This window comes from Muscardinus avellanarius, assembly GCF_963383645.1.
Source record: "Muscardinus avellanarius genome assembly, chromosome: 9".
NCBI classification, from domain to species: domain Eukaryota; kingdom Metazoa; phylum Chordata; class Mammalia; order Rodentia; family Gliridae; genus Muscardinus; species Muscardinus avellanarius.
The window spans coordinates 63,540,858-63,563,476 of record NC_137795.1 but is presented as its reverse complement, the minus strand read 5'-3'; the positions used below and the strand labels follow the sequence as shown (position 1 = coordinate 63,563,476).

General features: G+C 39.3%; 1 protein-coding gene across 1 annotated transcript; it reads left to right on the top strand.

Annotated features, from left to right (window-relative positions):
- Nucleotides 1–2,245: 2,245 nt before the first annotated feature.
- On the top strand, nt 2,246–22,394 carry LRRD1 (leucine rich repeats and death domain containing 1; the record flags this gene model as incomplete). Its single annotated transcript, XM_080701198.1, has 5 exons — nt 2,246–4,177; nt 9,829–10,027; nt 18,314–18,475; nt 21,093–21,210; nt 22,217–22,394. The coding sequence occupies 5 exons, from the start codon at nt 2,246–2,248 to the stop codon at nt 22,392–22,394; spliced, it is 2,589 nt and encodes an 862-aa protein (XP_080557324.1).
- Nucleotides 22,395–22,619: the final 225 nt, after the last annotated feature.

Sequence of the window (22,619 nt, the reverse complement as noted above, 5' to 3'; positions counted from 1 at the left end):
TTCATAGCTGCACAATTCACAGTTGCCAAACTATGGAACCAGCCAAGATGTCCATCAAAAAATGAATGGATTACAAAACTGTGGGATATACACAATGGAATATACACAACGGAATTTTACTCAGCCATAAAAAAGAACAAAATTACATCATCTGCAAGGAAATGGATAGAACTGGAAGAGAACATTATGCTAAGTGTGATTAGTTAGTCACAAAAAGTAAAAAAAATCAGATGCTTTCCCTAAAGGGTTATAGGAGAAACTCTAGACCAAGAAGGAGAAACCAGCCGGGTGTGGTAGCACACGCTTGTAATCCCAGCATTCAGGAGGCTGAGACCGGTGGATCATGGTTCGTGGACAGCCTGAGCTACTTAGTGAGGCCCTCTGCAACTCAGTGAGACCCTTTTTCAAAATAAAGAATAAAAAATAGGGCAGGGGATATAGCTCAGAGGTCAAATGCCTCTGGGTCCCATCCCCAGACCCACAAAAAAAAAAAAAAAAAAAAAAAAAAAGAAGAAGAAGAAGAAGGAGGAGGAGAAACCATAGATAAGCAAATAAGGCAACCTAACTAAGGTGGATGAGAGGAAGTAGAGGGAAATTCCCTATTGTACATGATATGCATTCACAAGCATATCAAAGTCAATTACTAAGCCAAACATGAGAAGGATGGAGGGTGGAGGGAATGGGGTGGGAACAAGAGAAAGGCTAAATAAGTGTACCCCACTAATATGTATGACTACAATGCACCAATACAAAAATTTTTATTTTATTTATTTATTTATTTATTTTTGGTGGTACTAGGGGTGGAACCCAGCGGCTTTCTACCTCCGGGCTACACTCCCAGACCTATTTTATACTTTATTTGGAAACAGGGTCTCACTAAGTTGCTGAGAGCCTCACTAAGTGGCTGAGGCAGGCTTCAAACCTATGCAATCCTCCTGTCTCAGCCTCCCAAGCACTGGGATTACAAGCATGCGCCACCACGCCCACCAATACAAAAATTTTTAAAAAGACTTTTATATATTTGTATTTAGCAACATTGCTTAATGTTTTCATTGATTGTAATAATTTATCTATACCTGATCTTGATTTTCTATGTACCTGTGACTAATGACAGAGTTATTTTTCTTATCTAATTTTTATACCCTTTTTTCTTGCCTGTGACACTATATAAAATCTCAGTACAGTGTATTGACTAGAAGTAATGATGAGGGCAATCTTGTATTTCCAGTCTCAAAGAAAAGCTCTCAGTGTCACTATAGTTTTTTCTGTGTGTGTGTGTGTGTGTGTGTGTGTGTGTGTGTGTGTGTTTTGCTGTGGATGGAACCCCAGGGGCATTCTACCTTTGAGCTACACCCCAGCCCTATTTTTTATTTTGAAACAGGTCTCACTGAATTGCAAAGGACCTCACTAAGCAGCTGAGGCTGAGAACTACGGTCCTTAATCTTCTAGCAGATTAAGGGAATTACTACCTATTCCTAGTTTGCTAAAACTTTTCTTTAGACAGGTGTGGTGGTGCATGCTTGTAATCCAAGCATTCAGGAGACTTAGAGAGGAGGATCGTGGTTCACAGACAGCCTCAGCTACTACTTAGTGAGGCCCTGTTTCAAACATAAAAAAAAACTAAAAAATAGGGCTGGGGGTGTAGCTCAGAGGTAGAATGCCCCTGGGTTCCATCCCCAGTACTGCAAACACACACACACACACACACACACACACACACACACACACACAACCAGTTTTCTTTTTTTTTTTTTTGTGGTGGTGGTACTGGGGGTGGAACCCAGAGGCTTTCTACCTCCGGGATATACTCCCAGATCCATTTTATATTTTATTTGGAAACAGGGTCTCACTAAGTAGCTGAGAGCCTCACTAAGTAGCTGAGGCTGGCTTTGAACCTGTGTGATCCTCCTGTCTCAGCCTCCCAAGCGCAGGGATTACGAGCGTGCGCCACCACGCCCAGCTATCATTATTTTTCTATAATTTTAATGTGTTTTCAAGAGTAACATGTGATGAATACAAGCTACTAATAAACATTTTAACCAATTGAATATTAAATTAGTTGTGTGTTGTTTTATATTAAGTCATTTCTTAGTGGGTAAAAAAGTTGTATTACAATTCAGTTGTAATTTTGACATAGTTATGATAATTTTTCTTTCAATATCAACATTCTTTTGTAGGTTCAAAGGAAAATCTGAAAATTAAAGTAGAATTACAAGTTCAAATTATATAAAGCATATCAAATAAGATGTCTGAAGAGGAAACTTCAGCAGACCTAGAAGATTCCACAAGTGGAATGAGCAGAGACTCCCCATCACAGTCAGAGGAGGAGCCTGCATCTATTAATGAAGCACCAAGTTTGTTAAAGGAATCTACTAATGACCTAGAAGAGAACCCTTCCGACCAGATTTATGAAACATATTCTACAAAGGATACATTAGCATCGACAGATTCCTCTAGAAGCAAGTCTAGTGATAGTGAGGAACACAAGAAGCAATTTCAGCTTTCTGAAACAGGCTCTCAAGATGTCAGCCCATCATCAAAACCAGAAACTTCACAAAGTTCATCATCCCCAATAACCGAGCTGACGGAAGACTCTCAGACTTTAGAGTCTGATGAAAAAATAGGAGATGTTAGTCCGCAAGCCTCTAAACAAAGTCAGGAAGAATTCCACTTAGAGTCAGAAGACTTTATAGTTAAACTCAAAGACATGGGATTACAAGAACTCCCTAAGGACATTTTTAAAACCAAATATGTAAAATATCTATACTTAGACAAGAATCAGATAAGAACTTTTCAAGGGGCAAACTTCGGGGATCTGCTAGGAATTGAAATTCTGTCTTTGAAAGAAAATGAGTTATCCTTGCTTCTACCTGAAATTCTGTTACTTCCTAATCTAAAGATATTAAATGTTGGTCACAACCACATATCACATATACCTAAAGAAATATCACAACTTGAGAATCTAAAGCAACTCTTTTTAAATAACAATTATATTGAGGATTTTCCTTCTTCTGGCATAAAAGGTCTTAAAAACTTAGAAGTTTTGAATTTGGGCAAGAATCAGTTAAGATATGTGCCAGATACTCTACCTAGTTTGCAAAACTTGAGGGTTCTCAATCTGGAATATAATCAGTTAACAATATTTCCTAAAGCTCTCTGCTTTCTTCCAAATTTAACTTCATTAAGCCTTACTGGAAACCTGATACAGAGTTTGCCAAAAGAAATTAGAGAACTTAAAAATTTAGAAAATCTTTCATTAGATCACAACAAACTTACCTTTTTGGCTGTGGAAATTTTTCGATTACTCAAAATAAAAGAACTCCACCTGGCTGACAACAAATTAGAAAATATTTCACATAAAATCGAGGATTTCAGAGAACTTAGGATTCTTATACTTGATAAAAATTTATTGAAAAATATACCAGAGAAAATTTCCTGCTGTATCATGTTGGAATACCTTAGTCTTAGTGATAATAAATTAACAGAACTTCCTAAGAATATCCACAAGCTTAAAAATTTAAGAAAACTCCATGTAAACAGTAATAATATGGTGAGAATAAGTGAAGATATCTTACATCTTAATAATTTATATAGTCTGGAATTTTCAGGAAATATGATCACACATATTCCCATTGAAATAAAAAACTGCAGAAAAATAACTAAAGTCGAACTGAATTATAATCAAATAGTATATTTCCCAGTGGGACTCTGTGCTTTAGATTCACTTTATTATTTGACTTTTAATGGAAATTATATTTCCGAAATACCTGTGGATATATCTTTCAGTAAACAACTGCTTCATTTAGAGTTTAATGAAAACAAACTCCCTATATTTTCTGAGTATTTGTGTTCTCTTATTAATCTTAAATACCTGGATCTTGGCAAAAACCAAATAAAGGAAATCCCATCGTCTATTTCCAAGATGACATCACTCCAAGTACTTATTTTGTGCTGTAACAAATTTGAAAGTTTCCCTAGAAAATTGTGTACTTTAGAAAATTTGCAAGTGCTTGATCTTTCAGAAAACCAAATACAGAAAATCCCTTCAGAGATACAGAATTTAAAAGGAATCCAAAAATTAAACTTCTCAAGCAATCAGTTTACATATTTTCCTATTGAACTATGCCAGCTCAAATCACTGGAAGAACTGAATATGAGTCAAACAAATGGGAGAAAGGTAAGAGAGGAGACGTTGGGCTTTGTGTGGAATGAGGAACAAGAAGAAATCTGAGTCTACGGGGCAGTGTATCTGTATGTGCATGTGTGTGGGTTTTCATGTAGCTGAGATACTGTGTGTGTGTGTGTGTGTGTGTGTGTGTGTGTGTGTGTGTGTGTGGTACTGGGGTTCCTAGAAACCCTTCTACCTCCGGGCTACACTCCCAGACACCTATTTTTTTATATTTTTATTTGGAAAAAGGGCCTCCTAAGCCAGCGCGGCTGGCTTCGAACCTGTGCGATCCTCCTGTCTTGGCCTCCCATGCGTGAGGATTACAAGCGTGCGCCACCACGCCCGGCAGATACTTTGTTTTTTATTTATTTTTTATTTTTTATTTTTTGGTGGTACTGGGGTTCCTGGAAGCCCTTCTACCTCTGGCTGGGCTACACTCCCAGACCTATTTTTACATTTTTATTTGGAAACAGGGTCTCCTAAGCCAGCGCGCGCGGCTGGCTTCGAACCTGCGCGATCCTCCTGTCTCTGCCTCCCAAGTGCAGGGATTACAAGCATGCGCCACCATGCCCTGCCGATACTTTGTTTTTTAAAGGATAGCCTTCCCCTAACTCTACCAAATCATGGCTTATAGATATATTTCCTGAAACATAAGCTTTACCGGAAAATATTTTATTAAAATGGAATGCAAGCCCAATGTGGTGGCACACGTTTGTAATACCTGTACTTAGGAGGTTGGGACAGGAGGATTGCGGGTTCGTGGCCAACCTTAACAACTTAGTGATGCCTTTTGCAATTTAGTGAGACCCTATTTCAAAAAGAGAATACAATAGGACTGGGGGTGGAGCTCAGAGATAGAATGCTCCTGGGTTCTATCCCCAGTACCACACAACACATACACACACACACATACACACACACACACACACACACACACACACACACACACACTACAATGCAATGCAAAAGCCAGTTGTGGTGATGCATTCCTGTAATCTCATTAGTTGGAAGGCTGGGACAGGAGGATTGCAGGTTTGAGGACAGCTGCAGCAACTTAGCAAGGCCCTCAGAAACCTAGCAAGACCCTTTTTCCAAACAAAAAATAAAATAGGTCTGGGGTATAGCTTGGAGGTAGAATATCCCTGGGTTCAATTTCCAATAATGCAAAAGTAAGTAAATAAAATGCAAAGTAATCAAGGCTGACAATTTTGTAGATTTCTTTTTATTTTAGTTTATTGTAAAAAGGAGATCTAAATTACAAATGTCATATAAACACAATCTGAAAAATTGAGATAATATATAAAATAAAATTATTGCATAAGCATACTGTTGTAATAAAAACTACTGGTAGGCAGATATGGTGCTGCATGCCTATAGTTCCTAGTACTTGGGAGCCTGAGACAGAAAGATTGAAGATTTGAAGCCAGTGTCAGCAACATAGTGAGGTTCTTAGCAATTAGCAAGACCCTAAAATAAGGCTGGGAGTGTAGCTCAGAGGTGGAATGCCCCTGGGTTCAATTCTCAGCACACACACACACACACACACACACACACACACACACACACACAACTATTGGCATATGTAGATTCATGCAATTTACTTTTATTTTATTTTATTTTTGGTACTGGGGGAGGAACCCAGGGCCTTCTACATCCAGGCTATACCCTCAGACCTATTTTTATATTTTTATTTGGAAACAGGGTCTCACTAAGTTGCTGGGAGCCTCACTAAGCTGTTGAGGCTGGCTTTGAACCTGCGATCCTCCATTCTCAGCCTCCCAAGTACTGGGATTAGAAGCGTGTGTCACCACACCCGAGTTTTACTTTTTTTTGTATATTGTTCTATAACCAATTAAATAAAGGTTAAGCACTCAATTTAAAACTGAACTTTCAACATTTCCCTGTTTAAGCATTTAGAATGTTGTATTTTTTCATAATGCTATGATACATTTCCTTGTGTAGCCCTTTTTCATATTTTAGACTGTTTCCTTGGAAAATTTTTCCCTGAAGAGTTATTAAATCATTGTTTTTTTGTAGTCTAGTGTTTCATTTTACTCATACTTGAGTAAATTTTATGAAAATACTTGTTTTTGTTTGTTTGTTTGTTTGTTTTTTTGGTGGTACTAGGAGTGGACCCAGAGGCTTTCTACCTCCGGGATATACTCCTAGAGCCATTTTTTAAAAATATTTTTTATTTGGAGACAGGGTGTAACTAAGTTGCTGAGAGCCTCACTAAGTAGCTGAGGCTGGCTTCGAAGCTGCGTGATCCTCCTGTCTCAGCCTCCCAAGCGTGGGGATTACAAGCGTACGGCACCACGCCTGGCTTACTTTGTTTTGTTTTTGGAGCTGGAGATGGAATCCAAGGCCTTGTACATTCTAAGGCCATCACTGAGCTATACCCCTACCCCAGAAGATCTCAGTAACCACAGCTATTATCTGGCTATCTTTAATGCTATAGTGTGTGTGTGTGTGTGTGTGTGTGTGTGTGTGTGTGTGTGTGTGTGAGAGAGAGAGAGAGAGAGAGAGAGAGAGAGAGAGAGAGAGAGAGAGAGAGAGGGAGATTAAGAGAGATTAAGAGAGATTAGAGACTGAACCCAGGGAAATCCTGTGAGCTACACCCTCAGCTTTTTTTTTTTTTTTTGAAACAGGGTCTCATTGAGTTGAGGAAGCTGGCCTTGAACCTGAGATCCTCCTATCTCAGCCTCCCAAGTACTGGGATTACAAGTATATGCCTAACTATACTATTTCCTAAAACAAGATTCCCCAATGTCCATTTCTAAACCCCGTAGCTCCATGAACTGTTGCTTAAAAAAATAATAATGTAAATGAATACATACAATACAGAATTGGGGGTGTGGCTCAGGGTCCAATTTATTTGACAATTTAAAATCCAACAACTGTCCTGTTATCCATTTCCAGTGTGGCTACTCCAAGAAATACTTGCTTAAGTACATGGAATGAATGATGGTACATGTTCTGTTAAAAAAAAAAAAAAGCTCATTTCTTGACTAATTTATAATTAGTTGATATAATAATCAGCTAATTTCGTGACTAATTTATAATCCTCTCATTCCTCTTGTACGTTAACTGTGAGTGTCTCCAAGGCTGTGTCTTTAACTTTCTCTTTTCTGTTCACTCCTTCATAGGTCTCACACACCTGCTACACCTGCTGTGACTTACAGGTGCATAATCCCCACATCTGCATACCTAGCAATATCCTGACCAGTGCTCTAGCCCTAGATCTTCCTGGCCCCTGGCCCTGCCCTGGACATGGTCATTACTCACTTTGTGTCTAGATTATTCCAAAGCCCCCTGGTTATCCTTTCTGACTCAGTCTCCCCCTCCTCTGACTGTCCTTTCTGACTCAGTCTCCTCCTTTTGAGCAGGCCTTGTCAAAACTATCAGACTTTATTGCCGAGGACCATTTTCAATGCCAGCCTCTCATAAATCCAGGATGTGTATCTACTGCCTGCTCAAATTGGGTGGTTGCCAAAGGCACTGGTCCACATCATTGCAACATCACTTCAAAGGTCTTCAGATTGGAAAAAAATGATCTGCAAGAACTCTTCTCAAGATGAATATTCTATGTAATTGAAATATACTTTGGGATAGAGGTGAAGTACTCAGAGGATTAATTTATCTAATGGTCACTTAGCCATCATCTAATGAAAATGAATCAGGTCAATCACAGGGCTTTTATTTTCCTAAGTGAAGGATGCTCAACAGGATTCTTCTGTCAGCAGTAACACACACACACACACACACACACACACACACACACACACACACAGCTCTCAGATATTTTCTCTAATAAATATTGAGCTAGTATTTTAAGTATATTCTTTTGAAGGATATTCAAATGAGGGGTCTGCCTACCTGTGTTGATCTAACCCCTATTTCATATACTTGGCTCTCAAGTTTTGCCATGGCCAGATTCCATGCTTCTTATCCAAACACACCCCTCTTCTGCCTCCTGTCACCCTCCCTGCTGTTCAGCTTCTCCTTAGCCATTTTTTATGCATATTTGTCTTGTAAGTCTCCTGTAACTTCTGTCCAACCTACTCATTCTTAAGAGGCTATTTAAGTTTCATCTACACAAAGCTTTCCTTTAGTTCTCTGATTTATACTGATGTAGCTTCTATAAATTTTTATATGTCTGTTATTCTCTTTATTTTGACATTGGATTATTTATTTATTTATTTATTGACTGTTTCATTTATATGCGTTTTGTTTTCTGGACCAAATTTTTTTGGGGGAATCCTGCAGATTGAATACAGAGACATTCTACCTCTGATTTACAACCCTACCCCTTTTTATTTTGAAACAGGGTCTTACTAAGTTGCTAAGGGCCTTGCTAAGTAGCTGAGCCTGGGCTAAAACCTGCAATATTCCTGTCTCAGCCTCCTAAGTACTGGGATTATAGGCATGCACCACTGTTCACAGATCAAAATTTGATCTCACTGAAGTCAAAGAGTATATCTTGTTATTTCCATATCTGAAAGACCACTGAGAAGAATATCTAATATGTTTAGTTATTTCTAAGGGAGCCACATATTCAAAATTCTTTCATTCACTAATAGAACAAAAGCCACTCAATGGTGTCTTTATTTCCTCTAAATATGCATTTTTTTTTTTTTTTTGTGGTGGTGGTACTGGAGTTCCTGGAAGCCCTTCTACCTCCGGGCTACACTCCCAGACCTATTTTATACTTTTTTATCTTTGGAAACAGGGTCTCTTAGCCAGCGCGGCTGGCTTCGAACCTGCGCGATCCTCCTGTCTCCACCTCCCAAGCGCGGGGATTACAAGTGTGCGCCACCACGCCCGGCTCTAAATATGCATTTTTCTTCTTCATTTTAACAGGGTTTTGTAAATAATTACTATAATTTCGCAATACATTTTGTACAGAAGTTTTTATTTGTGGCTACATTGCCAAACTATGTGACTCCATTATTGAACATTTATTCAAAATGTGTTGTGCTTGGAAATACATACACAAAAAGTATAAAACATGTCATTTCTGAATCCAAGGAGAAAACACAGGGGTCTAGTAAAGAGCAATGTTGAGAGTGGCAGAGAGGAGATCAAATGTGGGACAGAGTAGCTGGAAAAGACTTCCGAGAGAAAAGAAGACAAAGCAGGGTCCGATTTAAGGAGAAGCCAGGTGTGGTGGCACATGCCTGTAATCCCATCACTTGGGAGCCTGACACAGGAAGATCTCAGGTTCACTGCCAGCCTCAGCTACTTGTGGGCCCCTCTGCAACTTAGTGAGGCTCTGTTTCAAAAAATAAAGAATAAAACTGGGTTAGAGGTGTATCTTGGAGGTGGAATGCCCCCTAGGTTCAATCCCCAGTACCTACCCCACAGATTTAGGGAGAGAAGAAAGGAAGAGAGGTAATGGGCACAGAGCGACGGGAGAGTGAAGTGAGCCACCAGGTTGAACCGGTAGCACTGGTCCTATTGGGGAGGTACTTGGGTGCCACAACTAAATCTTATGGCTTTTAGGTAGGAGGGGAAGTCACAAAGAATCTATGACAGAATGAAAATATCTCCTAAGAGTAGACCAAAGAAACAAAATTCCCTCCTTTCATTTGATTTTTAGAAAAGTTTTAGTCAAATCTTTATGGATCTATTAAAGCATAATTGTTTGATCTTTGTTGCAGTTAACAAGACTTCCAGAAGAGCTGTCTAATATGACCCAACTGAAAATACTTGACATCTCAGATAATGCAATCAGAGAGTTTCCAAGAAACATAGGGGAACTGAGAAGCCTGGTTAGTTTATGTGCATATAACAATCAGATAAGCTATCTTCCACCATCTTTTTTTTCTTTAAAAGAACTCAAACAACTAAATCTGAGAGGTGAGTGTCAACCATAATCAATAAATAGAACCAATAAGGCATAATCAAGTCGATTTGATAAGTAGAATATTAGTGTCTGAGTTGTATATTTTGCTGACAAAATTCAGCATAATGCATTAAGTGCTTATTGGAGAGAGATGGTTATACGAGCTACAGGAAATGAGAGTAAGGTTCACGCTCCAGTCCTTGCCCTGAAAGAGTTTATAATCCAGCTGGGGAAGGTGCACATATTTTCATTTCTTTTCTATCTTCTCTGCCTATACTCAGTTACTCAGTATATCTTCCCTTTTTAAACCAAACCTCACCACTCCTTCTACATACACCTACACAGCATCAGGCCAGCATTTTCTTAGCACTTCCATCTCTGCTGGCTCCCCTGATCACACTCCTATACCATATGATATCATGTACGTATTTATATACATTTAATATAATATACACATTTACACACACACACACACACACACACACACACACATATATACACACACCTTTATAAAAAGCAAAACAAAATAAAAATGGCAGAGAAAAGCCAGGTGTGGTGGTACATACCTTTAATCCCAGTACTTGGGAGGCTGAGACAGGAGGATTGCAAGTCCAAGGTCAGTCCCAGCAACTTTGTGAGGCCTTCCACAACTTAGTGAGACACTGTTTCAAAATAAAAAATAAAATGGAGTTAGGGGTGTACCCTCAGAAGTAGAATTCCCAGCAAAACAAAACACACACACACACACACACACACACATTTTTTGTAATATTTATTTTAGATATTTTTATTTCACTGAGTTGCAAAGGGCTCACTAAGTAGCTGAGTCTGTCCGCAAACCGCGATCCTCCAGTCTCAGCCTCCCAAATGCTGAGATTACAAGCATGAGCCCAGCTACAAGGGAAGTATTTTAAAAACACAGACATGTTAAATTAAATTGATCACAAAGATATATTATGGGAACAGTAAACTCTCCCAAGTAGCTGTACCATATGCTTTTTTGTCATCTGTACATCCTTGGTGAGAAGATAAAAGATTAAAAATATAAGTCTTTGGTCTGCTTTTTGTTATTGTTTTATTATTGTAGAGGGTTTATTTTGTATGTTTGTGTGGTACTGGGGATTGAACCCAAGGGTGCTCTACCTCTGAGATACATGTCCAGCCCTTTGTACCTTTATTATTATTTGTATGCTGTGGTGGGTACTAAGGATTGAACCGAGGGGCATTCTATCTCTGAGCTACACCCCCAGTCCTCTATTACTTTTTTTTGGTGGTACTGGGGTTCCTGGAAGCCCTTCTACCTCTGGCCTACACTCCCAGACCTATTTTTACATTTTTATTTGGAAACAGAGTCTCCTAAGCCAGCGTGCGTGGCTGGCTTCTAACCTGCGTGATCCTCCTGTCTCTGCCTCCCAAGCGCAGGGATTACAAGCGTGCGCCATCATGCCTGGCTTACTTTTTATTTTTGAAACAGGGTCTCACTAAGTTGTGGAGGGCCTTGATAAATGGCTGAAGCTGGCCAAAAACCTGCAATTCTCCTGTTTCAGTCTCCCAAGTGCTGGGATTACAGGCATGTGCCACCATGCCCAGTTTATTGTTTCTTTTTGAAATAGGGTCTCACTGCGTTGCTGAAAGTTGTCCTCGGTTGCCGAGGCTGGTTTCAAACCTGCAGTCTTCCCAGCTAAGCCTCCAAAATAGTAGAATTACAGGCATGAGCATGCCTGGCTTAAGTGTTCTTTTTCATATTTTGGACATATATATGTATGCATATATCTGTGTGCAGCAGATATGTCTCCACAATTATTAAGAGTTCCTATCTTTGGACTTAGGTGGGCTTATTCTGTGCTCAACTACGAGTGGATATCTTTTATTACTCTTCTTGGCTCTTGTTGGCTTTCTGGAGTGTGTGGATCATGTTATTCAAGCATTCTGAAACATTCTAATTAATTACCTCTGCAACTATTATTTGTTTCCCATTCTTTTTCTTCAGTCTGTCTGGGGCTCTGGTTATATGTAGGCCAGATCTAAGAATTCCTAAGTATTTTTCTTTATTGCTATTATAAATGAAAATATTTTCTTAATTTCTTTTTCAGGCTCTTAACTGTTGGTATACAAAACAACTCATTTTTGTATGTTGATTTCATATTTTTCATCTTTAATTTTATTGGTGCTAACAGTTTTAGTGTGTGTGTGTGTGTGTGTGTGTGTGTGTGTGTGTGTGAGATAACATCAACAAAACAAAACACAAAGGAATACAGCAAGAGAGGAAGAGAGGGAAAAAAGAACCATAGAAGAGTGTATGTCTTTTTTTTTTTTTTTTTTGTAGTACTGGGGATTGAACTCAGGGGCATTCTACGCCCAAGCTACACTCCCAGGCCTCTTTTTTATTTTTTATTTTGAAACAGAGTCTCACTAAGTTGCAGGAGGCCTCACTAAGCAGCTGGGGCTGGCCTTAAACCTGCAGTCCTCCTTTCTCTGCCTCCCAAGTACTGAGATTACAAGCATGTGCCACTACATCCAGCTAGTACATGTCTTTTAAGAGTCAGGACAACTACCACTAGGAAAGCAGCTCTCACCTGAGTGATGGGAGCAAATAAAGGTCAACTTCTGTGTCAGTCCCCCAGAAAACTAGAGAGAGGTCAAAATTCATAAGCACATTATTATTATTATTATTATTATTATTATTATTATTATTATTTTGCTGGTACTGGGGATTGAACCCAGAGGCATTTTACTTCTAAATAGGCCCCGGCCCTATTTTGTTTTCTATTTTAAAGTAGGGCCTCATGAAGTCACCGAGGCTGGCTGTGAATCTGCATTCCTCCTATCTTAGTTTAAGGCATGTACTGCCACGCCCGACTACAAACATGGTATTTAAAAACTAAGGTCCACATTGAAGTCCTGGCACCAGCAAGCTGCACTAGGAACAGGAAGCTGCCATTCCTGTACCTGCTGCCACCCACTGAGAAAATGAGAATGGCAGGCAGCTGAGTGATAAAGCCATGCACATGCTCTCCGACATGTTATCGCCTTCTCCATCATTCGGCAGTCTCCTGGTTGCCATGACATTTGGATTAAATCCCAGAGTCCTGAGAAAGTCCACTGTGTCAGTCTTTCACAATTTGTGGTTATATTTCACTGGGGTCTGATTCTTTGAGGTTACCCTATCCTATATTTTTCAGGACATCTATCTCATGTTTTTGTATATTTATACTCTTAGATTTCCCCGAGCTTCTTGTCTATATGTTTCCACAAGTTTGGCAGGGTTTTCAACCATTATTTCTTCAAATATGTTCTTCTGCATCATTTTCTCTCTTTCTGAGACTCCAGTTGCCTTGTTATATTGTCTGATAAGCTCCTATGTAAAACTGTGTGTGTGTGTGTGTGTGTAAAATCTTGTATTTTCTGTCTTCAAGTTTGGTCTCGTCTATCACCTTTATTATACTAAGTCCATCCAATTAATTTATTTCAAATATTGTATTTTTAGTTACAGTTTCCATTTTTATAGTATATATTCCCCCCCCCTTTTTTTTTTGGTGGTACTAGGGTTCCTGGAAGCCCTTTTACCTTCGGGCTACACTCCCAGACCTATTTTATATTTTATTTGGAAACAGGGTCTCTTAAGCCAGCGCGGCTGATTTCGAACCTGCGCGATCCTCCTGTCTCTGCCTCCCAAGCGTGGGGATTACAAGCGTGCGCCACCACGCCCGGCCTATATTTCACTCTTCATCTTTACCCTTATTATGAGCCCATCATAGTTGTGTTAGCAGCTTTAAAAATTTGTATGTTAAGCCCTGCCTGGTGGTGCACGTTTGTAATCCCAGTACTTGGGAGGCTGCAACAGGAGGATCTGGGTTCTCAGCCAGTCTCAGCTATTTAGTGAGGCACTCTGCAATTTAGTGAGACCCTGTTTCAAAATCAATAATAAAAAATCGACCTGGGGGTGTAGCTTAGAGGTAGAATGCCTCTGGTTTCAATTCAGTCCCCAGCACACACCACACACACACACACACACACACACACACACACACACACACACATCTTGTATAGACACACACACACACAAAAACCCCTCATATGTAAGCGACAACAACTGGGTCATCTTTTCTCTTGAAAGTGAGCCACATTTATCTCTATTGAATCACAGACTTTGTATCTAATATGAGATTTGTTGTTATTTGTTGTCATCAGGCACTAAAGTTGAATGAACGAGAATGACAAGTTCTGTCTTTGCGTTTGGCTGCTCCTCATATCTCAGATCAGTGCTTTTAGTGATTAGCTATGATATTAGTTACATATGGTGGTGTGTTGATTTCCCACAAAATTTTCTTAATGAGTATTAGAAATCTAGGATTCATTTAGCTGACTTGTTCTGTCTCAGGGTCTTGTATGAGATTTTAATCACTCTATCATTTGGGGCTACAGTCATGATCTGCTAGGCTAGGAGATCTGCTTCCAAGCGTACTCACTCAGTGCCTGGCTGTTGGCAACAAGCCTTAGTTCCTTACCGTATGAGCCTGTTTATGACACGGGAACTGGTTTTCCTAGAAGAGCTAATGATGCCAGAGAGAGAAAGACAAAGAGTATGCCCCAAACAGAAGCCACAGTGTCTTTATAAACTTAATCTTGGAAGTGACATAACATCACATCGGGATGTATGGATCATATAGACCAACCCTTGTATAACGTGTGGGCACTAGATGAGCATCGCAGGAGCTAAGTGGTAACACTACATCTATTCAAGAAATTGAATTTGTAGTTAAGAGCTTTCAAACTACAGGCCCAGATGCTGTCACTGGTGAATTCTATCAAGTACTTACAGAAAAAATGGTGTCAAGTTTTTATTTTTTTATTTTATTTTATTTTATTTTATTTTTGGTGGTACTGGGAGTGGAACCTAGAGGCTTTCTACCTCCAGGCTATACTCCCAGACCATTTTTTTTTTTATTTTATTTGGAAACAGGGTCTCACTAAGTTGTCGAGAGCCTCACTAAGCAGCTGAGGCTGGCTTTGAACCCATGCGATCCTCCTGTCTCAGCCTCCCAAGCGCGGGGATTACAAGCGTGCGCCACCACGCCCTGCTCTTATACATTTTATATATGCTCACCAACTACACTTTTTTTTTCTTTTTGTACTGGAGATTGAACACAGGGCCCTTTTACCTCTGAGCTATACCCCAGACTATTTTATGTTTTATTTTGCTGGGGCTGACTTTGAAAATGCAATCTTCTTGTTTCAGCCTCCCAAGTACTGAGATTACAGATCATGCCCAGACAACTCCACTTTTTTGTGTGTGTGTGGTACTGGGGTTCCTGAAAACCCTTCTACCTCCGGACTACACTCCCAGACCTATTTTTATATCTTTTTATTTGGAAACAGGGTCTCTTAGGCCAGTGCAGTTGGCTTCGAACCTGCACGATCCTCCTGTCTCAAGCGCCCGGATTACAAGCATGCGCTACCATGCCCGGTGACAACTCCACTTTTAAGTGAAGTGAAAACTTACACTCAATGAAGAACTGAGTGCAAGCCTGGAGCAGTGGCACATGCCTGTGATCTTGAGAGCTTGAGACAGGAGAATCACAGGTTGAAGGCCAGCCTTAGCAACTTAGCAGTATCCTGTTTTAAAGTGGAAAAATGGAATGGGTTAGGGGTGTAGCAGGTAGGTAAAGTGCCCTGGGTTCCAACCTAGTAGCAAAAACAAAGACAAAACAAAACAATAACGAAAAGACAGCTGAGTGTAGACATCTGAAGTGGCTTTACTCACACTCACCTAAACCATAGGCTCCTTAAGTGTTCCTCATGAATTGGTCAATTATTTATATCCTTATAATGGAAACTTCTTACTAATAAAAGGAACAAAAAATATTGCTATATACAAGAACATTGATGAATCTCAAGTGGAAAGTCAGGCCTTAAAGACTATGACTATGATTTACATAAACATACATATGTTATACATGTGTATACATATATGAATAATTCAAGATTTATAATATACTGTATGCACACACTCAGAAGTGGTGAGTGAAACAAGTACTGATAGCCATTTTTCTTATTTTGGTGGTGCTGGGGATTGAACCCAGAGCATTGCACTTGCTAGGCAGGTGCTCTTCCACTGTGCCGCATCCCCAGCCCAGGTCTTGACTTCAAAGTACCATTCTTCACTACAAGGAACCTGTATTTATCTTATAAATACTGTAACTGTAAAAATATATAAATAATATAAAGACAAAACTATGTCTTCTGAGTGGTTACAAATTCTTTGTTGCCACTCTTTTATGTTAGTTTTATACTGAATTAAGGAAATAATGAAAAAATACATTCAGGGATGTGGAGCTTAATTCCTTTATCCTGTTGAGGGCGGTCAAGACTTAGTGACTCATTTGCAAAGAATAGAGTTCCTTCCTTCCTTCCTTCCTTCCTTCCTTCCTTCCTTCCTTCCTTCCTTTCTTTTGGTGGTACTGGGGTTCCTGGAAGCCCTTCTACTTCTGGGCTACACTCCCAGATCTATTTTATGTTTTTTTAAATTTGGAAACAGGGTCTCTTAAGCCAGCGCGGCTGGCTTTGAACCTGCGCGATCCTCCTGTCTCCGCCTCCCAAGCGCGGGGATTACAAGCATGTGCCACCACGCCTGGTGAATAGAGTACATTAAAGAGAAAAAAATTTAAGAGTACATTGGAGAAACTTGGCTGATTCTGTTAGCCAATGATCAAGGTGATTATCAGGTACCCCTGATGTGATGAGGGTACTTCACATGGGTGGTATTCTTTTAAAAAAATCCATAATCTAAGACTAATTATGAAAAACATATGAAATATTCTAATTACAGAACATTCTATGAAATTTCCTAATCACTCCTCAATCCTGTCATGAAAAATAAGAAAAGACTATGAATCTCTTACAGATAAAAGGCGATTAAGAAGACATAAATAAATGCAATGTGGTATTTCTGGAATTGATTCTGGAACAAAGGACAGTAATGGAAGAGCTAACAAATCCAAAAAAGTCTGATGTTAGTTAAAAGTAATGTGCTACTGTTTGTTTTTTGGATTAGGCAAATGTAATATAATGTGAGATAATAGTAGGAGAAACTAAAACAGGACTTTATAGGAATTCACTGTAATCTTTGCAACTTTTCTGCAGATTAAGATTATTCCAAATAAAAAGTTTATTTAAAAAATTATCATCATAAGCCGGACATGGTGGTGCACACTTGTAATCCCAGTACTTGGGAGGCTGAGACAGGAGGATTGCCAAGTTCTTGGCCCATGTCAGATATTTAGTAAGGCCCTTCTCAACTTAGTGAAACCCTGTTTCAAAAGTAAAGAATGCTGGGCATGGTGGCACACGCTTGTAACCCCCGCGCTTGGGAGGCAGAGACAGGAGGGTCGTGCAGGTTCGGAGCCAGCCTTGCTGGCTTAAGAGACCCTGTTTCCAAATGGAAAAAAATATAAAATAGGTCTGGGAGTGTAGCCCGGAGGTAGAAGGGCTTCCAGGAACTCCAGTACCACCAAAAATAAATAAATAAATAAATAAATAAATAAGCCTGGGGGTGTAGATTAGAGGTAGAATGCCCCCAGGTTCCATCCCTAATACCTAAAAAAAAAAAAAATTACCATCATAGCTACTCTGTAAAGTTCTTTGATATATTGGAATAGGATAACCTCTTGTCTCATTTTGCCGCACACAGGAAAGAAAGGAACCACAACTGTTTCTGTACACTCCCCTCACAACTCCCCCATTTACTCCTAGCATGCGACATCAGTCAAAACTCATGATTGGCCGGGCTTGGTGGCGCGCGCTTGTAATCCCCGCGCTTGGGAGGCAGAGACAGGAGGATCGCGCAGGTTCGAAGCCAGCCGCGCGCGCTGACTTAGGAGACCCTGTTTCCAAATAAAAATGTAAAAATAGGTCTGGGAGTGTAGCCCGGAGGTAGAAGGGCTTCCAGGAACCCCAGTACCACCAAAAACAAAACAAAACAAAACAAAAAAAACTCATGATTGACTGGGTGCCGGTTCAAGGCCATCCTCAGCAACCTCTTGAAACCTTCACAACTTAGTGAGACTCTGTTTCAAAATAAAAAATAAAATAGGGCTGGGGGTATAGCTCAGAAGTAGAATGCCTCTGGGTTCAATCCCCAGTACCACAAAGAAGAAGAAAAAAAAAAAACCCTCATCATTTGCCAGCACTGTGAGTGTCCTCTCATACTTTACAAAAACAGGAGAGTCTCCATATATAGTTATTTATCACCATAGTTTCATTTTACAGAAAAAATATACTTCAATCATATTTTTAACTAGGAAATAATCTGACGACTCTGCCTAGTGCCATCTACCATCTTTCTTCACTGAAGGAGATAAACTTCGATGACAATCCTTTACTGCGACCTCCAATGGAAATCTGTAAAGGAAAACAGTTGCACACTATTGCTTGCTATCTACAGAGGGCAGATGAAAGAGACGGTAGGTGATGAGTGATTATCTTACAAGTAAATTTCTGGTATCATTTGCAAATTAAAAGATAGCTTGTCTTGACTGGAGACTTTCAATCTCTTTAAGAGAGTTATCTCTTTAAATATTTATAATCCTTTTTCTGATAGGAATTTATTTTGATAACTTAGATTATTTAATCCAGGTCCACACAAAATGAGCCTTTGAAAATAGGCAAATCTCAGTGTGTGGGTGGGTGGGTGGGGCTGCTCCCTACCCACTGACTTTAGTGTTCTTCAGTAGATTTGTCATCATGGTTGTGGTCAGACTCAGAGAATTCACACATGGATTTCTTCATTTCTGATCTGTTTTACTGCATGTAGTCATTCAAAAAGACAGATTTGCACCAGGCGTGGTGGCACACACTTGTAATCCCAGTGCTTGGGAGGTTAAGACAGGAGGATCTGGGTTTGTGACCAGCTTCAGCTACTTAGTGAGGTCTTCTGCAACTTAGTTGGACCCTGTTTCAAAGTAAGAATGAAAAATAGGGCTGGGGGTATAGCTCAGAAGTAAAATGCCTCTGGGTTCAATCCCCAGTACCAGAAAGAAAAAGAAAAAAAAAAAAAGGCAGATTTGCTTTGAAGGAAGGCCACAGATTCTTTCTACTGATGCTAATTAGTTTTTGGCCCACTGTGACCATCTGTCTGAAATCTCTTAATATCTTTATCCCTTCTGTCCTGGAGCTCACTACTGCATGCTTCTATCTCTAAGAGTAAGTGTATTTCTCTTAATGGCCATCCGCTGGACCCATGGAGACTGGCTCCTCCATGCTTCTGGGAGGGAGGATTCCCTGGTCAGTTTTTTCTCTGTAGCTGGGCTTCAAGCAGTTAGGTTTTTCCTTAGGACTCCAACTTTGCTACTCATTATCACTTCTTAGAATTGGTCTTCCAATTTTTTGTAATAGACCAATAAGTGTTGATTCAGATTTGGAAAAATGAAATATCTAAAACTGTCTCCCCAAACCATTTATCATGTACCTTTGTCTACATAACCAGAAACAGATACCAGCATAATCTCATAATCTAATGAGATGGTCACTACAAAGGGTACAGTCCTTTTTAAGTCACATTATAAATTCATGTAAATGACGTAGTATTCAGAAGCTTTTGCAAGACTTGGGCATCACTGATGGAAGGAACCTAAGGAATAAGTTGAAAGTCACAGTAGACTATAAAAAAGGGATATTTTATGGTAATTCTACTTCTGTAAAAGAAAGGTTTTAGGGGTATAAAGTAATATAAAGACCTATAAAGTATAAAGACCTATAAAGTAATTCTGTTAGGTATAGTAATTTAGAAAAGGGTTGTCAAATTGCATGATTGAAGCCCGACATGGTTGCTCACACCTGTAATCCCAGTACTTGGGGGGCTGAGACAGGAGAATCACAGATTCGAGGCCAGCCTCAGCAACTTAGTGAGGCCCTCATTAGCTTAGTGAGACCCTGTTTCAAAGTAAAATATAAAATAGGGCTGGGAGTATAGCTCAAAGGTAGAACTTCCCTGGGTTCAATTCTCAATACTGCAAAACAAAACAAAACACCCATATTTGAGATGATTATAGGGAGTGGGAAATTTTTAGTTTTTGAAAATTCTCATGTAACTTGATCAACAAAAAATGGATTTATTTCAAATTAGCTGGAAGCTTAAAAAAAACAAAGCATTAATATCTAAGCTAACAATAACTAAATAAGTGATTTCAACATAAAACATGCATATATTATATGTATATATACCATATTTATGGTAGACATGAGCTTAGCTTCTCAAGTTGATTCAAACATGAGCACATTCAAGAGTGCTTATGGATGAACACTGAAAGGAGGAATCACTCATTTTACATCCTGAAAGAATAAAAGAAAAGGTTTGGAAATCAATTTTTCATATTTGAAAGAAATGAAACAAATGGTTCAAATTTCAATTTACATTGTAGATATGTATTGTCATTTTTAATTTTCCTTGATGTATACCTTTGATAGAAACATAGCAGAACCTAAATATTACCCAAAAAAAGTATATTTTCAAAAGAAAATGTGGGTACCATAAGGTCTGGCTATGAGGCCTGGCTGGAGAAGGTAGGGAACAAAAGAACTCCAGCAGTGGCAGAAAAGTGATCCTAGCCATCCCCCTGCCCCCAGCCCATAAACCTGCCTGTCCAGCCTCTTGTCAAGACCACCGTAACTATCCCTTCCTCCTAATGCCTCATAAAAAGCCTCTGACTCTCATGGACTCTCTCTCCTGGTCAGATGCCTCCTCCTAGACTTATCCCCAAATAAATCTGTTCCTGCTGTAGAGCTGTGCACTCCTTGTCCTGATATTTACCAACAGAAAATGCTTAAAAATAGCCAGGCGTGGTGGCCCAAGCTTGTAATCCCAGCATTTGGGAGACTGAAACCAGATGATCGCAGTGCGTGGACAGCTTCAGCTACTTAGGCCCTCTGCAACTTAGTGAGACCCTCTTTCAAAATAAAGAATAAAAAAATAGGGCACGGGGTGTAGCTCGGAGGTTGAATACCCTGGGTTCCATCCTCAGACAGAAAGAAAGAAAGAAAGAAAGCAAGCAAGCTTAAAATTTCTCTTATATTCAAATTTAGAGAAAATCTTAGAGAAGACTTTCAAGATAGTTGCCAACAACATCACTGAAACAAATTTTGAATTTTTGTGTCAAAAACTAAATTTGGTAAACTCAGAAGCTGATACTACTACAAAGAGGTATGTATGAATGGAAAAATTTGGTACATGCTTAGTCTCATATTCTGGTTTATATCATATGGATGTTACATAGTTTTGAAGCATTCATATTAACACACATGTTATAATAAAGAGAAGGATTGTTGTGTGTGGTGGGACATGCCTAGAATTCCAGTATTTTTGAGGTGGAGACAAGAAGATCCCAGGCTCCAGGTCAGTCTTAACAATTTAGTAAGAGCTGTGGTTCTTGTTTTTTTTAAAAAAAAAAAAATCAAGGGTTCTGAGGACAAACTTTTTGTTGTTGGTGGTGGTGGTACTGGGAATTGAAGCCTGGGGAATTCTACCTCCGGGCTACAACCCCAGCCCTTTATTTTCTGTTTTGAAACAGGGTCTGTTTAAGTTGCTGAGACTGTCTTCAAATCTTTGATCCTCCTGTCTCAGTAACCCAAGTACTGCAAGTGATGGGATTACAGGCGTGTAATTGGCGCTTTTTTTTTGGTTAAATTGTTTGAAGCTGGCTTCAAGCCTGTGATTCTCTGGTCTCAGCCTCCCAAGTATTGGGATTACGGGCATGGGTCACCATGCCTGGCTCAAACTATTTTGTAATCCTACCTAGTTTTGTGATCTTGACAAGTTCATTAATTTCTCTGTGCCAGTTTCTTCACTGGTAAAATGGACAAATTTATTTACCTAAGAGAGTGTTCATAAGGATCAAGTAAGTCAAGCTATAAAACATGAAAATAACCCACAATTATTATTTTGAGGTCTTGAGAATTGAATGTAGGTTGAATTGCTGACTTCTTATAAGGAAACAAGGGGCAGGAATAAAGCTGACACTGACTTTGTATGTGCCAAGCTCTGTGCTAATCTTTTACATAGCCTCTCTTCCCCTATTAATTTCAGACTTCCCTTAATCTGGTAAATCAATCTGAATACTTAAGTATTCTTAATACTTAAGTCAATCTGAATACTTAAGTGTTCTTAATTGGTAATTGAAATAATTGTTACTTTGTTTTTTTTTTTTCAGCTCTTTAAATGAAAGAGCCTACCAAGCATTTGTGAAATGGAAAGTGGAAAATAAATTATCACTAAATAATGCTGCTTTAAGAGACCAACTAGTTCGGGCACTAAATATGATAGCATCATACGACATTATTGACAAAATAACAGCTTTAGATCTTTTTGCACGTGCAATTAAGTTCTAACCAATGGTTCCATAATAAAAATTGAAAATTTATGAGGCCCTTAACATAATTGAAGCTGGATTTTTGAGCCATCCTTACCTTATCATACAGGAGAATTGCACATCCTGACTCTGCATTCCTGAGATGGTGATGTTTTATGACCATCACTTCATTATAATAAAATATTATGCCTACTGTTTTGCTAATTTGTCTAGTGCCTTAAAGTGATAATGAATTTGAAAACAA